General features: G+C 33.4%; 1 protein-coding gene across 3 annotated transcripts in view; it reads left to right on the forward strand.

Annotated features, from left to right (window-relative positions):
* Il1rapl1 (interleukin 1 receptor accessory protein like 1) overlaps positions 1–20,233 on the forward strand; it is a 1,239,862-nt gene that overhangs the window by 190,610 nt on the left and 1,029,019 nt on the right. For all 3 annotated transcript variants that reach the window (XM_063243102.1, XM_013146969.3, XM_063243101.1), the window contains one exon: positions 3,622–3,727. In XM_063243102.1, coding sequence (XP_063099172.1) covers positions 3,646–3,727 — 82 coding nt within the window. In that variant the 5' untranslated portion in view covers positions 3,622–3,645. The remainder of the gene's footprint in view (positions 1–3,621; positions 3,728–20,233) is intronic.

The raw sequence follows: 20,233 nt of genomic DNA on the forward strand, positions 1-20,233 counted from the left end.
TTTAAAATTAGTTCATTGATAGTAAAAATTACTGTATAACAGTGAGAAAATACATGAGAACTTCAGTCAATGTTTATACAGTATTCCCCTGCCCACTGTTTTGCTTTCTATAAATTCAGCTGCCAATAGTCAACTATATTCTACAAATATAAATAGAAATTTCCATAGATAATAATTCATAAACTTTAAATTTTGTGCTCTTCTGAGTCATACAATGAAATCTCACATTGTCATCCTCTATCCTACCTGCAATTTGTGAATTATCCTTTGAGGAAGTATAGCCAGCATGCGATGTGTATGCTACTTACCTTTTAGTCACTTTGTAGCCATCTCTGTTTCGTTGCCTCTGACGATATTGCTCTGCAACTAATGTTTAGGGTAATTGCCTAAATCAGAGTCAGTTGCCAGATTATTTACTTCATCTCACATCACCACAAGAAATATGAGTATGGTACAGTAAGATATTTTGAGAGAGAGAAAGAAAAGTTGTACAATTTTTATTAGTAGTATATAATTCTTTAATTTATATGTTACTCTATCAGCAGTGTGTGTATATATGAAAAACAGGATGCACAGGTTTTGGTACTATCTGTGACTTCAGACACCCACTGAAGGTCAGGAACACATTACTTGATGAAAAAGGAGAACTACTATATTGAGTGCACAGGGCTATTTCTAGATAATAATGTCATTTTTTTCACCAGAAGGGCAAAGCTTGGTTTTCTGTGACTTGACATACTTAATCTTTAAGTTTAAGATACAATAAATTTCCTCACAGTAGTTTTTGAAGTTTATTATTGTTTAACCAAGACATTAAATCCATGTAATTCTCCCCCATACAAACTTTCAAGAGATTCAATCAACGATCTTGATGTTACCAAATTGATACTTTCTAAATCAATTGAATTTTTAAGAAACAGGATTGCAAGCTACTCTGTATGCCTCACAGAAATGAAATGAGTGGGAAATAATATTTTAAAGAAGTGTAAAGTAATAAGATAGTTAAGCTGGAAGGGCTTGCAGTACATAGTTGAATCCTGGAGTTTCTTGGGAAGCACTGATTAAACTCACACTGAGAAAGGAACTGATTCTCACTGCTAACCTGAAGACTGAAGATACCATTTTGAAGATTTCCTGCCGCTCTGGTTAGTGCGGTGACTGAGAAATGGGATTTAGGTTTTAGGAATACATGACTAAGGCTTTGCCTTAATGTGGGAGTTTCTCAGATGTGTCTGATGAATCAGCTTTTTGGACTGGATTTCATTTATGTCTCTATATGAACACAAGGTCATTGGTTAGAAAACCGAAGCAGGCTCTAACCATTTAAAGATATGCCAGATTTTTAAAAAGATTTTCCTCAATGGTATTTTATAAATCCTCTGGTTTTCTGACAAAAATGTTGATGGTGATATTTTGCTACAAATGAATGATTTCAATTAATATTATGTGAATTAAATGCGTATTAACAGAATGCTATTTATGTGCATAAATTAATGACTTAAAATATTCAGAGGTATCTAAGACTCTGGAATAGCAAAAAAAAAAAAAAAAAAAAAAACACATATGACTGTGAAACCACTGTTTCAGTTTCCTTGATAAAATCATAGTGATGGAAACCTGGATATGCTCAGGCTTTCAAAGAATCCTGTGCTGTCATGAGTTATATTTGATCTATTTTTTGACTTGCCACTTTTTTTTTTGAAATTCAGTCTTTCAGCTCTCCCCTTCCTGATCTCTGATAAAATAAAAAGAACAGAGTATAGACTGATGGTTGCCAAGGGCTAAGAGGGGAGTGAGGAAGTGGGGAGGTGTTTGGCAAAGGGTACAAGCTTGCAATTAGAAAAGGAATAAATTCCAGGGATCTAATATACAGCATGGAGCTATAATTGACAATAGTGGATTATATAATTGAAATTTGCTAAAAGTAGATTTTAAATGTCTGGCCACAGGTAAAACAATTGCTCTGCCAAGTGATAGATATGTTAACTAGCATGATTTTAATTAGCATTTCATGAGGTATATGTATATATCCATCACAGTGTACCATTTAAATTTGTATAATTCTCTTGACTATATTACAAAAATTGGGGAAAGAAGAGGGATGATTTTCTGAGGAAGACGATACGGAGATAGCTAATTTCAAGTGAAATGTTTCTCCCTTATGAGAGCCAATCTCCAGTGTACTGTCCTTTCTGGAGGCCTCCTGAGAGCCTTGTAATAAGAAGAAACACTGTTTTTGTGGCTTTCATTAACAGTGTAGCTTATTTAAGTAGAAAGAAAAGCATTAAAATGTTCCCCAAATATCTTTTCAAGTTCTTTCAAAGATATTCGCAAAATCGCAATTAAATCTTTAGAGGAACAAAGTTTATGATTTCACCTTTATTGGAAATAAGGGCACCAAATAAAACTATATTTTATTGCAGCATGGAATATTCAAAAATATCAGCTTTGCCAATTTATATTGCAAATAAATTATTAGTGAAGTAGTTTTTTTGAAAAGATTGTTTCCAACAACTTAAATATAGTTCAAGCCTCTAAAGGGGAATTTAAAACTTAAACAAACAAAATCTGAAAGCATTTTGTGAAGCCTATGGAGACAGTTTTGGCTTTATGAGATTTGATTTGCCTTAAAGAAATGAGATAGTAATCCTATCCATGTTCTTTCTTTTTTGTAATTCATCATCCCAATTTCACCTGTTATGGATTAAAATTGGTGGTCAATTTATCACCAGTTGAATTAAATCAGCATGGTGCTGAATGTAGATGGCCCACCTGAGGAAGATTACCAGCATAGAGATAGGTGTTGTGGGTTCTCCTAAGTGTTGCTGTTTCACGCCTTTGGTTCTCCTGGAGGACCTCATCATGATGAGATTCCCCAATATTAGATTGCTATTATCATCAGAGGAGCTCAGGACCTTATTTGTGAGAGTGCCTGTGGTTCACTCTGGGAGAGCTCAATTCCTTACACTGAACATCGCTTCCTGGCTCTGGAGGGGAAGATGTGTGCTGTTTAACCTCCAGGAGAAGCTTTCACGCTGGCTCTCTGTCATGTACTTGACTGTTCTCATCATCAGAGGAACTCTCGACCTCTGTGTCGCTGAGGATGGCTGTGGTACTTTTCAGGGAAAAATAATCCCTAGTCCTAATTTTGAGCGACACTTCTCAGCTCCAGTGTAGAACCCTCAAGCTACTGGCACAGCTCCTTTACATCGCTGGCATAGACTTTCTGGCTTCCACCACTGACCTTCGGGCCTCCCCAGCAGATCCATAAAACAGACTGGCGTGAGTCCTTGTCACAGGCTCTAGACCTCCAACTGGACTCATGAGAGGCACTGTCATGGGCTCTAGGTCTTCAGCCAGACTCATGAAGCACATTGCTATGGGATTCAGGTCCTTGGCTGAATATTCTGGGTCTTTAGTGTCATGGGCAGAGCTCCTGCACTTTCTTGTGTTTGACTCTGAGTGACCATCATAAAATAATATTACAAATTCTGTGCCCTGATTGCAATTTTTCTCCTCACAACCCCAGACTGCAACAGCACCTGATCAAAAGTCTTAAAATATTATAACATTGCTATGTATCTTTAAAAATGTATGCTTTTCTTTTTATCTTTGCTTTAGGGAACAGCCTCTAAGAGCTGGAAGATGAAAGCTCCAATTCCACATTTGATTCTGTTATACGCTACTTTTACACAAAGTTTGAAGGTTGTGACCAAAAGAGGCTCTGGTAAGAATTGTTTCTTCTTTCTCCCTCAGTTTTAAGGCTTAAAATGACAACGCTGTATTTACATGTGTCATGAGTGAGAGGTTAAGAATTGTCGGGCGTCTATATTGTGGATATATGATAGATTTATGGATAAGTAGCAGAATAAATTAATTGTGAATTATGAAAGTGAGACTGGATTGAAATTAACATGGCTTTTTGTTGATGGCTATGAATTGGAATGGATTCAATACCAAAAGTTTTCATTTGGTATTGTCATATAGCATGATTTTCTAACTTCTTTATATAGTAATTTTAATTTTTGCTTGGAAATATGGTACAGTGTGTGTGTGTGTGTGTGTGTGTGTGTGTGTGTGTGTGTGTTAATACTACCACTTCATTGTCAGCTACATTTAGCAAAGATTCTTTCAGGATATTACTTCAGCTGACATACTGAATTTCTTGAAACTATTTAAAGAAAGCATCAGTGTTATTTAAGAAAATGTGACAGGGCCGTATTGCCATATTTTGGTAGGAAAAAGGGTACAACAGTAATGAAATATATGCTACAATATTAATGTTGAAACTTAATGAAAATCTCTACATTTTTTAGACATCTGAGTTTTTAGTTGAGTGTTGCTACTTTGAATTAGGGCATGAGGAAGTGTATAGGGCAATTGAATACATATCGATAGGAATCTGTGTCTGATAAATCACAGAATACAGAATCTTGACACATTCACATTTTACGTGGGATAAGAAAAGTTTGTGATTTTAGAGTTTTTAGATAGAAAGAAAGATGTGTATTGTGTTTAGCTATTAGAATCGACATGTTCTCTATGAATTCTAGAGAGACAGTAGGGTGAAATAGTTGGTATCATGTTCAAGAGAATTCACAGGTTGGAATATTAGAAATTGCGACTTGAATTTCAGAAAGGAGAGGAATGAAAGGGTTGGCATGGAACAGTGCATACACAAACAAGGTTTTGATACAGAGTTGAAAGTAACGTGAATTTTGCTGAATCTATTGGTGGTTGTAGAACAATTTATTATTGTGTAGCTGTTCTATTTGCCATTGATGTGATTGTAAGCAGTGTGACAAAGCATCATGTCTATGTTCACACAATATTTCATCTATATTAACTGGATATTTTTAAATGAAATAAAACTGGAATGGGATGGGATTATAATTATTGACTATCTCTTGAAAAATTCATTTTTATGGTTAAAACAAAGGATAATATAAACCTGTTTTTCCTCAGTTTCTATGTGTGTATGTCAGATCTATGATTTATTTATTGCAATGCGAATGTGACCTTTTTCAATCGTAAAATAGTGGTCACAAGTGAATTGTACATAACCTATAATTGTTCAGCAACAAAATTTATTAAATTAGCTCTAATTTGTATGTTTGTAAACTGTGGAACAAACAAATGGGATATAGTTGGAAAATTCTTATCTCCTGCTCTAGGACTTGGAAAAAGCTCAACAACTCGTTTCAAATTCAATTATTATTTTAATTATTAAATATTATTTTAGTTGTGTATTTTTAAACCTTGCTTGCAAATTATGTAGAAATTCTGAGACGTTGCCCTCTTCTGTTTATAAAGATAGTTTTCTCATAGTTACTTGTCAACATCCAAACAAATATACTTTTATATCATAAATTAACAGTGGCAAATAAGGCAGTTACTTGGATCTTGCAACGTGCTTGCTTTATTTTTGTCTGCAAATTGAATTAAGATATCCTTTCTCAATGTCTACATTAAGATCCTGACAAATAGAAATCTATTTGTTTGGTTTTTGGGTATCAAGTATGCAGTTTAGCAATGAATATTATTTTATCTATATGCTTTCATAAATTGCACTCATTTCCACTGATGTCTGTTACCATGGCACTTTTGTTTGTGAGAAACAGATATGTAGTTTCCTGAATAGCATCATTAGTTATCTCCATAGATCTAGTAGAAGAGAAGTGCACTTGGCATGTTCTCCTTAAAAGATTAATGACTCAATCTTCATGCTCAGCCCAACCTATAAACCTAGAGACACCAAGGCCAGAGAGTCAAAATCAATTTTTGATGTTTGATCTTGCATATTAACCATGACAGCTACTTCTCTTTATTATTTCTTCTTACCATTTACTACTACTTCTTTTTTATTAATCTTATTAAATATGCAATAGTTATGATTTAAAATCCAGCGTGTTTCACATGTCTTACTGGAGTGCAATTTTTAATTCACTGTGACCTCTAAGAAACCAGAACTAGATGTTTCAGTAAATAAGACCATGTTAAATATGTTTATTATTCACACTCTGATATTGGGTTCTTCTGTCATGTTGATTGTGTATAGAGTTTACTTTAGAAGAACACATGTGGTCATTTCACAAAAATTTAAAAGTATTTGTTTTTCATTATCAGATATAATTGGAAAGCAATAGGAGCACTTATTACATAAGATGCAGATGCATTATTTTTATCACATTGGTCTACTCCCCATGGCTATTAATTTAAGGGGCAAATTAAATCTGTTAAGAAGTTACAACTTTGTAATATCCTAGATTGAAATATTAAAACACAACTTTCGAATGTTTTCAGTAATAATATAGTATGCGTTTGTTATGGCAAATAAGTATTAAATCTAGTCTCTCAGGTAATGTTTTAAGGTTCTGTATATATTAGAAATAAGGCTTCCAATATTTACCCGACCAGATATTCAGCCTTTGTTACACAAATAGATTTTTCTCCTGAAACAATTGTATACTTTCAAGCTGAACTTGAAGAAAGGCAGACTATCAATATTACTTATCCCCTGTAAGTGTGTGAAGAGTTACAGCAATTCAGTGAGTAAACATTTGGGTTGACCTCATTTATAGGATTTTGTACAAAAACATACGCAAAGCACATGCTTTCTTAGAGATTTATATTGCAACCAACGTAAGAGTTAGATTGACATTGTTTTTTTCTTTTTGTATTTTTCCTTGCTTGCTGTTGTTTCACTCTTTACTCCCTCTGTTTTTCCATTCCTTACTTTCACTGTATTTGCTTTTATTTAAAAATAATATATTTTGCTATTGCCACTATCGTTGCAGATCTTTTTACTGTAAAAATATTATCACTAATTTATTTAAAGGCTCCACATCCATTAAATGCTGTATCTTCCATGCCATTCAAAGAACTTCTGTAAGTTTTATTTTAGATAACAGCTATTCATGCAATGATTATCTATCTATATCTATCAATCAACCTACCTATCCATCATTCAAAGGTATATAGATAAATAAACTTAACTTTTGTATAAATAAGGGAATTTGGGTTAAGTCTTGAACACAGAAATCATATGAACTGTTTAAGTACTATGACAGACAAACTATGATTATGGCACCTTGGAGGAAGTCATGTGTGAGTTGCAATTTGGTTACAGAATTTGGAATGCTGAAGAGAAATGAAGTTAGAGGGGTTTGCATGTATAAATCAGAAGAGAGGAAATCTGTGATGATTTTTCCTTTGCCTGCTTCTCTTTGCTTTCATTTCCATTCTTAGAATACTTAAACGTGAATATATGAACTATAACTTAGGTATTCTAGTCTCTATCATGCCAAATGCAATTGATGATCAAAATTATAGTGAATGTCTACACTTAAAAATTTATAACCATAACAACATGTTGTCATTAATCCCCCTCAAAATATTTACCTTCACTTAAAACATATTTACTCATTGTGCTTAGAACTTTCTGAAGCAGTTTGGGGAATCTTCATGCAGTGCAGTCAAAAATATAGCTAATGCTGCTGCAGAGTTCCATGCAATAGAAAGGGAGGTTCATGAAAATATTACTGTGTGTCCTAATCTACTTTATTCACTGAATCTGATAGTTTGTGACTTACAGCTCTTCCATAAAGTCAAAATGGCTGCCAGGGCAAACGTTTTGAATTGTTTCAGGATATGGAGCCAGCTACAACAGTGCAGTTAAAGACACTCCTGGAAGAGAACTTCCAGAACTACTTTAGAAAGTTTCAAGAATGATGGAAAAAGTGGGTTTGAAGCAAGAGGGTGTTTTCTGAAGGAGATAAATGGCAATCTGTCTTTAACGGCAATGCATGTTTTAGCAATGTATGCATTCACTGTATTTGTTAAACATACCTTGAGTGGTGTATGTTTCAGATTCAGAGTTCACAGAAATATCTTAGGTAATTGATGAGTACATAAATTAGTGATTATAATATTCAGTCTGTGGTTATTTCAGTGAAAATTCCACATCACCAAAACAGTCTTAGAAAGACAAAAATGAAGTAAAATGATGGATTGAGAAAACACTTTTAAAAAAGAAATTTCAGGATAATTTTGTATATATGAATATTGAAGCAAATGTATCAACTCAGAAAAATCACTACCTATGACATGCAAAGTATATTAGATGAAGACAATGAACCATTACAAATAATGAGTGTTTTTCAGTCTTGGAATACAGTGGAAAATCTGTCACAAGTAAGGGGCAATGAATCTTCCAGTATTTTTCCATTGGGCTTTCACTAAATTTAATGCTGATATAAAAAATTTTAATGTTGTTGTGTAGATGTTTTGATTTTAGTGGTATTTGCTCACTAGTGTCATCAGGATAATTGTATAGCTCATGAGTACCAATACATGATAAATAAGCAAGCCACTTCAGTATAGGTCAAAGTATTCATAAGTATTAGAATATGTGAAGAACAGGAAGTGACTGTATTACTTAAACCCAAGAGTCCATATTGTTCTATAAGTGATTTAAGATACATTAAAGTGCTCTAAGACAGTCTTCTATTAGAGAGTAAGCAGATTGCCACAGGGAACTGATATTCTCTTAAAGAAAAAAAGTTACAAGGGACACCTGTTTGTGGGAAACTATTTAGATGCAATGTTTAATGACAGCAAGAGAAAGGCAAGTCTCCAGAGGTTTTCTGAAACTTGTGACATTAGGCCCAAATAATTTAAAAGTCAGTGGTACATAAATAACCAAAGACACAGTTCCAAGGTCTAATTTTTATACTTTCTATTTTTAGATCTTCATTTAAATAAAATAAATTATACTACTGTGCAAAGGCAGTGAATTTAACTGAATGAAGATAAAACAATCTAGTGGAGTAGTTGCATGCCATGCCAAAGTGATTTATATACATGGGATCTCCTGGGCATTCTTGGAAGTCAATGAGCTTAATTCCACATGATTAAGAGACAACATAGTCCCCCAACATCTGTCTTTTATTATGTTTCCACGTCTTTCCTCTTAGTTTGACAAATATGTCAAAAAGTATGAGGCATTTCTTCTTATTTTCCTTTGAGATAGCCCACAAGACCAAACTTCTGAAGGTTTATTTCTTTACCTTTTGAAGAGAAAAATATGCAGTTTAGTTTTTCTTTGAAAAAATTTATCTTTATTTTAGTCTTCATAAATTTTGAAATTTGATCTAGATCAACATAGCTATGCATTTGTAATGATGCCTTTATTTGGAAAAAGATGAACAAATTTGGAACTTGTATTTAACAATAAAATAAACTTGTTATTTCAGTGTAGTAGTCATCTGATGTGTCTGTGAGTTTCATCATTAACTTACACATTCAGTTCTGTATGTCACCATAATTTTATACATGGTCAGTCCAGATTAATGGCAATTGTGAAAAATAATGCCAGGTTCATGGTCAGTTCATGTGCAGAAACAAAGAGTTAACATGGATGGATCTTTCAAGTAGACTAAAGTTTCAGTGAAGCAAAGAATATCCCAATTTAATAAATGTAGTACTATAGCACTGTATTATTAGGGTGAAAGATTATGTATTATGTATTTGATGTGAGAGATGAGGGACGGAGTACAGTATGGAACCAGTCAATGGTAAGCATTTTGAGGCATGGTAAAAAACTGTTGCTTATTATAGACATGCCACATAGGCAGTTACCTCTTAGACCAGAGGTTGAATTCTTGATTCATGGACACTCAAATGCAGTATTTCATTATCTCCATCAGATGATTTAGAAAACAAAAAAAAATGATATTTCATGTTCTATTGTGGCTTTAACAAGTTATCTCAAATTTAGTCCCTGAAAACAATACACATTTTTTTTATATTTCTTGAAGTCAGACATTCAAAACATTTGAAATCTGTGGAAGCTACAATAAGATGCCCATTTCATACCTTTTCCTAGCTTGTTGTATCTGCCTGCACTTCTTGCTTGGTTCATGGCCCTGCATCCCTCCAAATTCACCATCCATCATTGCATCTTCTTTGACTCTGATTATTTTGCCTTTCCCATTCTCTCAAAATACTCCCTGTAGCTATATTGGGCCTCCTAAATAAGTCATGATAAATTCTCCATCTCAAAATCCTTAATTTTGTAAATTCATAAAGTCCTTTCTGTCTGGAACATAATGTAGTCACCTATTTTAAGGATAAATATGCAGAGATATTTGGGAGTCATTGCATTGCCTAGCAGAGTATATAGTTAGTTAATTCAAACAAAACTTTTATTGAAATGGATTGGAAACTAGAAAATGTATCATCTTTTAGAAACCAAAATAGAAAATAGGAGATCTAAATGGAAGTTGAAAAACTTAGCGGAAAGAGCTCTGTGATTTGTGCTCCATGATTAAATAATATAATAATAGTGAGGGCAACAGAGGAAGAAAAAGAGGAGAGGAAAAAAAGAGATGTGTGAAGTCTTGAGGCATGAAAACTTCATGTCCATCATACTACAAATTCTCAAAATTATCTTTTTTTCCTTGAAGTAGCCTAAAGGAGTCTCTATAACTTTTAGTTAAAAAAAAAACTAATAAAATAATTTTCTGACTCAAGGTACCAGCAGAGATAATAGGGAAGAAAGGAAAGAGAATAATTTTAAAGTTAGAATCCATCAAACTTGATGATCAATTAGATGTGGGAGGTTGGAAAAAAAGTACTGAGAAAATCATTCTGCAAGGGGAAGCTTGTGAAACTATCAATCATGTCAAAGATCCCCAAAGCCAGGAAACTTGAAACAACTACCTATTCAAAGGGAACAGTGTGAAGATCTCTGTGATGAATACAAAGATCAAAAAGTAGATTGGGTATAAAGTGTGAATGACATTTTACATCTTGCAAAGGATTTTGGATTTTATCTTGTAGAACAAAAAGTTTTAGTTGAAATGTTTAATTACTTTAAATCCCTTCAGTAGGAATTTCAGTCTGTGAGACAGAGCCTGTGATTTGGCAGATCTGCTTAGTCTTCTTTTATCAGTAAATATTTGTGTAACATAATGCATACAGTCATCAAGGGAAACTGACACATACACATACCTCAGCTTAATGTTTTTGTTCTTACCCTTCCTCTCTTCTCTTTCCCATTTCCTTTCATCCCTAGGTCCCCTTCCCATCTACCTATCATCTGTTGTTTTTTTTTTTTATTTTGCTCTTTAAATCATTTATGCTTTGAATTTCTCACAAAGGGGAAACTGTACAATATTTGATCATCTGTGTCTGATTTATTTCATTTAGCATTTGGATCTCAATGTACATCAATTTTCCTACACATGACCCAAATATGTACTTCTTTTTGGCAGAGTCCTCCTCCATTGTATAGCTATACCACATTTTTTTATCCATACATCTATTGATGGGTGTAGAGATAACTTTTTAGATTTAGTTGTAATTTGTGCTTTTATAAACATATCTATACATATATCACAAATATGACGTTTGTAACTCTTTTGCGAAGACATCCAGAAAAGGCATAGCTGAGTCAAGTAGAATTTCTATTTTCAGCTTTTTCAGGAATATCTGTACTGTTTTCCATAATAGTTGTACTAGTTTGCATTTTCACTAATGACATATAAATATTCATTTCCCCTAAAAACTTATCAGCATTTGTTGCCTTTTGCATTTTTGATGATAGCTGATAACATGTCTCTTAAGGAGAATACACTATATGAGCTAAATGCTTGGAGTTAGATTGTGAAATCATATGAGACATGTTACTGATGTGTCCAATTACATAGAGAAGTGGAGGAACAGTTCAGGGAAATGGAGCGTACTGAGTTCATTTTTGACACATATCATTTTGGGAATAATGACCTAATGGGCTTATTGATGTGGAGTTAATTTAGATTCTTTTGGTTGTCATAAAATGTTACTATAGACCAGGTGACTTAAAATCATAATATGGAAGCCAGAAATCTGACACAAAGCATCACCAAGGATTAATTCTCAGTGAGAGAATCTTTCATTTCCTCTGCTAATTTCTGGTAGCTTTAGTTGATTCTTGGTTTGTGGCTGTGGTGTGCAGTCTCTGTCTCTGTCTCCAAATGGCCTTTTCCCCTGTGTCAGTAATATCCATTTGCTTCTTTCAAGCAAGGACAACTTTCACTGTATTTAGGATACAGGACAACCCCATCTTAAAATTCTTAAGCACACTAGAAAACACACCAAACAAATGTGTCACATTCACCAATTCAGGTGGAGTTGTCTCTTGAGCAGGGGCACTTTTTAGTAAGGCAAGATTTTGGAATTACACTCACATTGAGTGTAATAATGAAATTCAATAATCCAGAAAGTGTTTGCAAGAAGAGTACAGGGGGAAAAAGGAAGGAGTAAAAGAATCAAGGTTTCAGTGGAAAACTCACCTTGAAGAGGTTGGCAAAGAAACATCAGCCAGGCAGGTAAAAAGACTAAAAGAGTGTTAAAAGAGAAAATAAATAAGAGAACCTACTCATTTCCTGCAAATCAACAGATGATGTAGTTTCAAAATGAGAGTGATAGTTTTCAAATCTGAAGAGTTGAATCAGATGACTGGAAATAAATCACTAAGTCAATAATCAGGAAAAGGTAGAGGCAGAAAAACAGGGAATCTGAAAAATTTGATTTTATATTTTAAAATGTATGTATTGTACATAATTAGTATATCAGAAATGCTGTTATTATTCTTTAATTTAGAAATTACGATGTTTTTCTGGCTAGGTATGAAACTCCCAGTCATTAATGCTAATGAAAAGAAATTGCAATCTAGAAAGGGAAAAAAAATTCTGTTCAAAAATGCTTTCATCTAGAATTTACATATGCTAGTCATAGAGTAACTTCCTTACTGGAGAATGACACTTACTTGGTTTTCATTCTCTTAGTTCATACAAACAGATAGGAAAGATGGCTTAGAAATGTATTATACATATGGTGTATTATAATCTGCCTCAGTTCATTATGTTGTTTATGATAAATTGGAAGGATGTTTGTACAGAAATCTAACATTGCCATTCCACCTTTTACCTGCATCAATCACTAAAAGCACACGCATTCAGTTCTTCTTCAGGAGTGTTTTAGGTTGATGTAATGAATTTTATAAAACCACAACACTGAACATTAAGGGACTCGAGTTTCAGTCTAGCTCCTAGTAAATCATGCCATAAACTAACAATTCAGAACTATGGGATAAAAAAAATAATAGTTCATTGTTTTGTTTGTTCTGTACATACTTATTAAACTCTTTCAATGCATGCTCAGTATTATTTAAATAGCAACATTTTGTGACATATTTTATATATTTGTAAATGGATCCGACACATTTAGGTTCATAGTTTGAGGCCTCATTATTCATACACTGTTGGAACATTTAACTTTGTGCTGCCATTTTTACTAATACCACAGAGCAGAGCATATCTGCTTGAAACATTCAGCTAAGGAAAAATAAACTTTAGTTCTTGATTAAAAACTATATATGATGTTATTTCCAAGCTACATTTAAAAAAATCCTTCCTCTTGTAGATGGTTATATGTCTAGGTGAAATTGAGTTTGGCAGTTCAAAACACTAAGTTGTGTTTTAATCTATTTTTGTTGATTTAAGACAAATGTCTTCCTGTAGGTTTGTAGTCTCAAGACATCTATGCGAGACATCTTAAATGGAAAATCTTCCCCTTAGATAATAACAGTGGAGAACTTTGCCATACTTTAAAATTTCTGAAGGTTATATACATATTTCTTTAAAAAGTGTCAGTGAGCTCCTTATGGTATTACCGACATTATTCAATTGCCATTTGTATTTCAATAACTGCATTTAAATATTTTCCAGTGAGGTTTGTTGTCTTGATTTCAGAAGTTCTGCTATTGGCATTTTATTTTGAACTCTCAAAGAATATCCCAGGGATTCTATATCCCATGTATTTTGCAATTATTCTTTTGCAAATGATAAAGGAAAATTATCTATATACATGGTGAGAAAAGCTTCTCATACCCTAATTAACTGATAGTTATTCAATTATAGTGTCATGTCAGAATAAAAGACAATCACTTGAAACGAAAAATCTAACATTTATTTTTCTGTAAACACATTCTATAAACGGACTCTCCGCTGCCATCTGGTGGCTTTGCAAGGTTGATAAAAATACAGTAATAAACAGAGAATGCAGAGAGAAAGTAAACTGGGGTAGAAAATTTCCAGTGAGTTACTACACAGAGATTCTGTTAATTGATCCTAATAATTTTCAAACATTTATTATCTACAATTTATTTTATTATGTTAAAATGTATAGGTTTATGCCACATATTTTGGTATGTTTTTAATAGAAATTTTCATTGTGATTGTTTTAAGGATAAAAAAATTATGGTATCTTCATAACATTGTCATTATGTCAATTTATAGCCCTGTAATTATCAGGAATAAATTCAAAATATAAGGAAAAATAAACTTACATTCTAGGGCATTAAAAATCTATTTTTAACCTTTTTCTGCCACTAAAGACTTGTTATTTTGATGGTTCAGGTGTCAAAAGGAAAAAAAGACATTTTAGATTTCTCAGTTGTTCACTAATATAAATAAGAGGTTCCCATAGAAATATGAACATGAGAACCATGTGGTGCTTTAGACATGCTTTTCTGTTCTTCAGGACAATTGATCTTGTAATAGGAGATGAGAACAAAGAACTGCTAAGCTGAATGGAAAACACTAGTCACTAGGTATATTTATCTTGAAAAGGCAATTGTAATTATTGCGTATCCAAAACAAGGGAGTCTAGAAGAAACTGTTGGTTGGAGATGCAATGTTTTATAAAATGAAAATCTTCCAAAAGGTCTCAGTTGTTACATGACTTTACAAATAAAAGACCAATAGAACACACATGCACACCCACAAATATGTGTGTGTATACACATACACAAACTCATATACAAGTACTAACATAATATCAGTCTTTCCAAACTTTGAAGAGAGTATTTATGTCCAGCTATGAGTACTTATATATAATATATGGGAATGTATTTCTTTATGCTTGTTTTTCTTAAGGCTTTATGAGTGGAAACTTTCATGTTCTCAAAGGACAACATATTTGGTCCTGTACCTGAGCACTAACAAGAATTTATTGAATTTCTACTTACTAAGTGCTTGATCAGCTCTCCATGGATTTAATAAAACTTAGAATGTTTAGAAATTTGTATAAATTTGCATTTTGGGTTCCTTATTTCAAAAGTAAATTATAGGAAAACTTAGTAAAAGAAACAAGGCAAAATAATTTATATTTGCTAGATTTGATCAGTTCATTCTTGGTTTTCCCATTCATGAAACAATTTCTGAAAATTATTTATATAATTTTCCAGTAACTTTGAAGATTGCTTTCACTTGGGAATGCATAGAAAAATTACTTTTGTAGCTGCTCTTTTTTGACATTTAAAAATACCTTGTGACTGTCACAGCTTCAGAACTGATGATGCTACTGATATTATAATTTCAATTGAATATCAGTTCTAGTTATTTTTTACATTTACCAAATATTTATTAATAAAGCATACTGTAAACATGCAATTAGAAATTAGACTGAAACTTCTGGAAGATTCAAAAGATTAACTATATGCCATCTCTTCTTTAAAGGCCTTGTCAAAATAATCAGAAAAATGTGAATAGCATATGCAATGTATTCCTTGGTTTTGGTATTGTAACGAACTCCACAAATTTAGTAGCTAAAAAAACAACCCAAATTTAGTGTCTTAAAGTTCTAAGTCCTAAAAAAGTCAAAAGTCCTTAAACCCAGTTCACTACTGAGTGGTATTCCTGGTTACCTCAGGAAAAATCTGCTTTCCTGTTTTTTCCCAGCTTTTAGAAACCATCTGTGTCCTTTTTCTTGAGGGTTTTGCCTGAATTCAAACTCTGCAGCATAACATTTACTAATCTCTGTCTCTGTCGCTGTCTCTTGGTCTCTCTGTTTCTTGGTTCCTCTGTCTCTCTGTCTTTCTCTCCTTCTCTCTCTGACTTCTAATTCCATCATCACTTGTCCTTCTCTGACTCTGACCTTCCGGCTGTCTCTCTCCTATAAGGATAATCACCCTTTATTTGCACTTGGTCCACCAAGTTAGTCTAGAATAATTTCTCATTTCAAAATTCTTAATTGTATCTTAAAAGCTCAATTTGCTGTGTATAATAACATATACATAGTGTTCAGGAATTAGGAAATGATATTTTTGGGTTGCCATCATCATGTCTATCATTGTGTCTAGTTTTTAGAGTAACTATACTTGAAGGAGCTTTATTTGGCTGAAATGTATGTGTATTTGGATACAGCAGAGGTGAAGAAGAACAGTGAAAAGAAAATGTGATGAGAAGTATATGGGAGGCCAGTCACAAAAACTTTATATATGACATGACACAAATGCTAATATTATTTTGCAGGAAATTTGAAATCATTGAAAAAATTTAAGCAGAGGATTTGCAGATGTGCAAAGAGCTCTTAAATAAGAGGATAGGAAATGAGAGCACTAGTCCAGGCAAGAAAGGAATGAATTGAGGTAACAGGAAGAATAGGAGAAAAATTGATTTGTTTTCTAGTTAAAACTACTAGAGTAGTGTCCAAAAGTGATTCTAGCTATTTTATTAAGTTAAAATTGTGTTAAGGATTAATAGCTAACATTTAATATCCAATCTATGGGCTTCCAATGTACTTGTTCAGTACATTGAAAGTTTTGAAATAATATATTTTTATGTTTTGTGTTCATACTGATCTATTGTAAATGTGTGATAAGAATTTTGGCTTTGGAATCATATTTATCTCATAGATTTCTCGTACAATCATCTTCTTGACAGCAACTGTTTCTCCTTGGAGTTTTCTCATGTATCTTTCAATTTTGTGCTTATATTGGAGCATTATATCGATGAGTCTTTCCCTGATAATTTTTATGAAGTATTTCAAATTAATATAGGGAGGGATATTTTTAGTGGTAACAAGCTTCGTTTCAAATATAGTGTAACCTTATACATACACACATATACATCTGAACATGTATACACACAAATATATACACAGGTAATTATGCATTTGTAAACACACTCATCACTGATAAATATATTCCAGGTGGTGAGGATCGAAAGGCGATTAGGATGTGTTTGCTGCACCTTTTAGTATCTGTTTTTTGTTTACCTAACTAAATAACATGAGCTCATTGAGTACCAAAATATCTTTACATGTTTATGGGTATGTGTTTGAGAATCAGTGCACTTTTAAAGGAGTTATTTCATAATTAGTGCTTAATACATATTTGTGTCTGACTGCTGGATTTAAAAATGTTGATGAATCTTATCACAACACTCCGTATTTTCTCCTGGTGGTTTATGTGCTTGTCGTTCCTCTTTTCAGATGCTGTAAATTCTTTGAGGAATGATCTCTATGTAGTTTAACTTCATAACCTTGATAAGCCCTCACTCAAGGCCTTTGGGATAGCATTTTCTGACCAATTATTATTTGAGCAAATTAAAGAACTTAACTTATATGAAATGAAAAGTTTTAGCTGACTTTACATTTCTCTGGAAAGCAAGAATTAGCATGATCTCTTTAGCACTTGGGGTGACCTGACCATTCATGCATACTGAGTATAGCTTCTGGATGGTTAGATGCAATAAAAAATGGAATCCTAAAAGGAGACATGCATGAAAGTATGCCTGGGAGGAATGAGGCTTGAGCCAAAGTAGTTGTTCAGTGCCTCCATTTCTCTCAAGACATAGCACAGCAAACCCTAGGAATTCTGATGAATAGAAGTGGCCTACAACATCGAGGGTATTTTATTTTAATTCAGAACATGAATTAGTTCAATTTGGCAACTTGCACATTCATTCTGCCACTCTGTAACTGACACGCCACTCTGCAATGAACAGTGATGACTTACTGTTTGTTTCAAAGGCAGGCTTTGCTTTCTTTGGGAAACGTGCTTGGTTTGTTTTGTTCAATTTTTAATGATACATGATTTTATTTTAAATTTCTTTGGAAACTGCTTTGTATCCTAGGGTTTCCGGCTTTCTATGAATTGAGAGGAGGTTATTACCTTCTAAGTTTTCAATTAGGAAACAAAGCAAGTTTGGAAGCTCCATTGGGATCTTGTAAACCCTCTCAAAGCATGTTCTGAATGAAACCGTTTTTTGTGCAACTAGCTCTAATTGTCTAAGACGAGACAATCTACAGAAGCTAATTGGAGATGATACCATTCTGCAACATGTATGGGGGTGTTACAACAGAAGTTTGAATGATTTGTGCTGATTTTTGTTGCTGCTTTTACTTTGTTTGATCAGTCCATCTCTTGCAGTATCTACAACTTTTCAGGGAATTCCCCCCAATTTTTAATTATGAATTCTTTAATAATAAGATTTAGGTCTCACATATATCTTTCAGAAACCCTGCATACTATTTTCCTAAATCCTCACCATTTTTATATCTAATTTACAATTAGTAAATTACAGATGGTTTTGTATCTCCTTGTGCTTTCCCGGGATATGATATTGAAATCTGTTTCAAGTTTAATGTTTGTGTTTTAAATTACACCTGGTTGGTACAGAATAGTATTTATCACATTTTCTTTCATTTGATCAGCACCTGAATGGTTACACTGTTGACATATTCTGAATTAGGCAAGAACATATGCTCGACTAAATTGATATCTCATATGGAAACTTGCATATAATGAATTTCATTTATGCAGTTATTTTAATTTTTGATTACATTTTTTGTTTTTAGTTTTATGCTTTTTTATGCTTCCCCAAATCTGTTCCTTCATGGCATAAAAAAAAGACTTTTCTCAAACTTAGAATTTTATTATGCAGACTTTATATCATCATAACTTGAAGAAGCTAGGCTGAGTATAATTAAGGAAAAATAGTTACAGTTTATAGGTATTTGCCATTAGCTTTCTTATAGTAAATTAGAATATTTAAGAGATTAAAGTTTTGCATTTGTTAGAGTTCTGTGGAGAAAAATATATATGGAAATGAGATTTTTGGGCTAGGATTGCAGGTACAGAAGTGGCAGAGTTCACATTGGCCACTGAATGGTGATGGATCCATTAGTGTCTAAGTCCAAGAGAGATGCTGGAAGCTACAGGGCAGGAGACAGCAAGTATATAACACCAGTCAAAGATCAAAAGCCTGGAAGGTCCTGGAGTCCTTTTGTGCGTCAACATGGAAGAGGTGAAGGAAATGGGCCCTCCTTTTGTTAGGCAATGGCCTCAGAAGACACACTGGACCAACCACATTGGAGCTTTTCAAAATGCACAAGTTTCCTCCTTCTTTCCCTTTTTCCCCGTCCAAGCAATTGGATGGTGCCATTCACAACTGAGATGGATTTTCTCCTATTAGTTTGCCAACCTACATACTAATCATCTCTGGAAACATCAGCATTTCTTAAACCAGTCAAGGCAGCATTTCAAAGATCCTAATTTAATCAGTAAGAAAAGTAGAGTCATATTGATAACTTTTCTGTATTATAATATTTTTGAAAAACACCTAGTGGCAGCTTATCTCCCCTATAAACATTGGAATGATAACCAATCACACGGGGGAAATTATTTATCAGATGGAAGGAAGCAGAAGAGTCGTAAAAAGGAGGCAAATCAAAACACAAGACAGATTTTGAGGAAGAATATCAAGTAATAATTGAGGACAGACTAGAGACCTGTTTCTTCTTCTCCTTCTCCTTCTTCTTCTCTTTCTCCTTCACCTCTTTCTCCTGCTTCTCCTTTTCCTCCTTCTTTTACTTCTCCTATTTCTCCTTCTTCTTCTCCTGCTGTTTGTTCCTTCCTTCATTCATTTGTTGGTTTACATATTTATTTACATTTTGAGACAGGATCTTCTCATGTTGCTAGGTAGCATAGTCTGGTCTCAGACTCGCAATCTTTTTGCCTTAATCTCCCACCATCCTAGAATAACAAGTGTGTGCCACTATGCTCAGAGGGATTTTGGTTTTTCATCTGTATTTCCTGTTTCTGAAGCTGTAATATGCATAATGCAATTTTATCATAAAATAATGCCTGTTCACCTCCCTGTAGAAAGAGTTAGAAATTATGAGGATAAACATGAAAAACACCAATATGACTAAAATCAAAACTTTTTTCCATTTTGATGAATCTATGGGACAATATTAGAACCTGGTTATAGCCAAGTATTTGAATAAGTAAAACACCTGGATTCTGTTCATGGTCAATTTTAGATGGAAACGTAGTTTATGTTGCAATATAATTATATTACACCACCTATAATTTCATGTTTTGTGACAAATTATTAAACTT

The sequence above is a fragment of the Cavia porcellus genome, unplaced genomic scaffold (genome assembly GCF_034190915.1).
Source record: "Cavia porcellus strain 051 isolate PalLab524CR breed Dunkin Hartley unplaced genomic scaffold, mCavPor4.1 scaffold_33, whole genome shotgun sequence".
In the NCBI taxonomy this organism is placed as follows: Eukaryota; Metazoa; Chordata; class Mammalia; order Rodentia; family Caviidae; genus Cavia; species Cavia porcellus.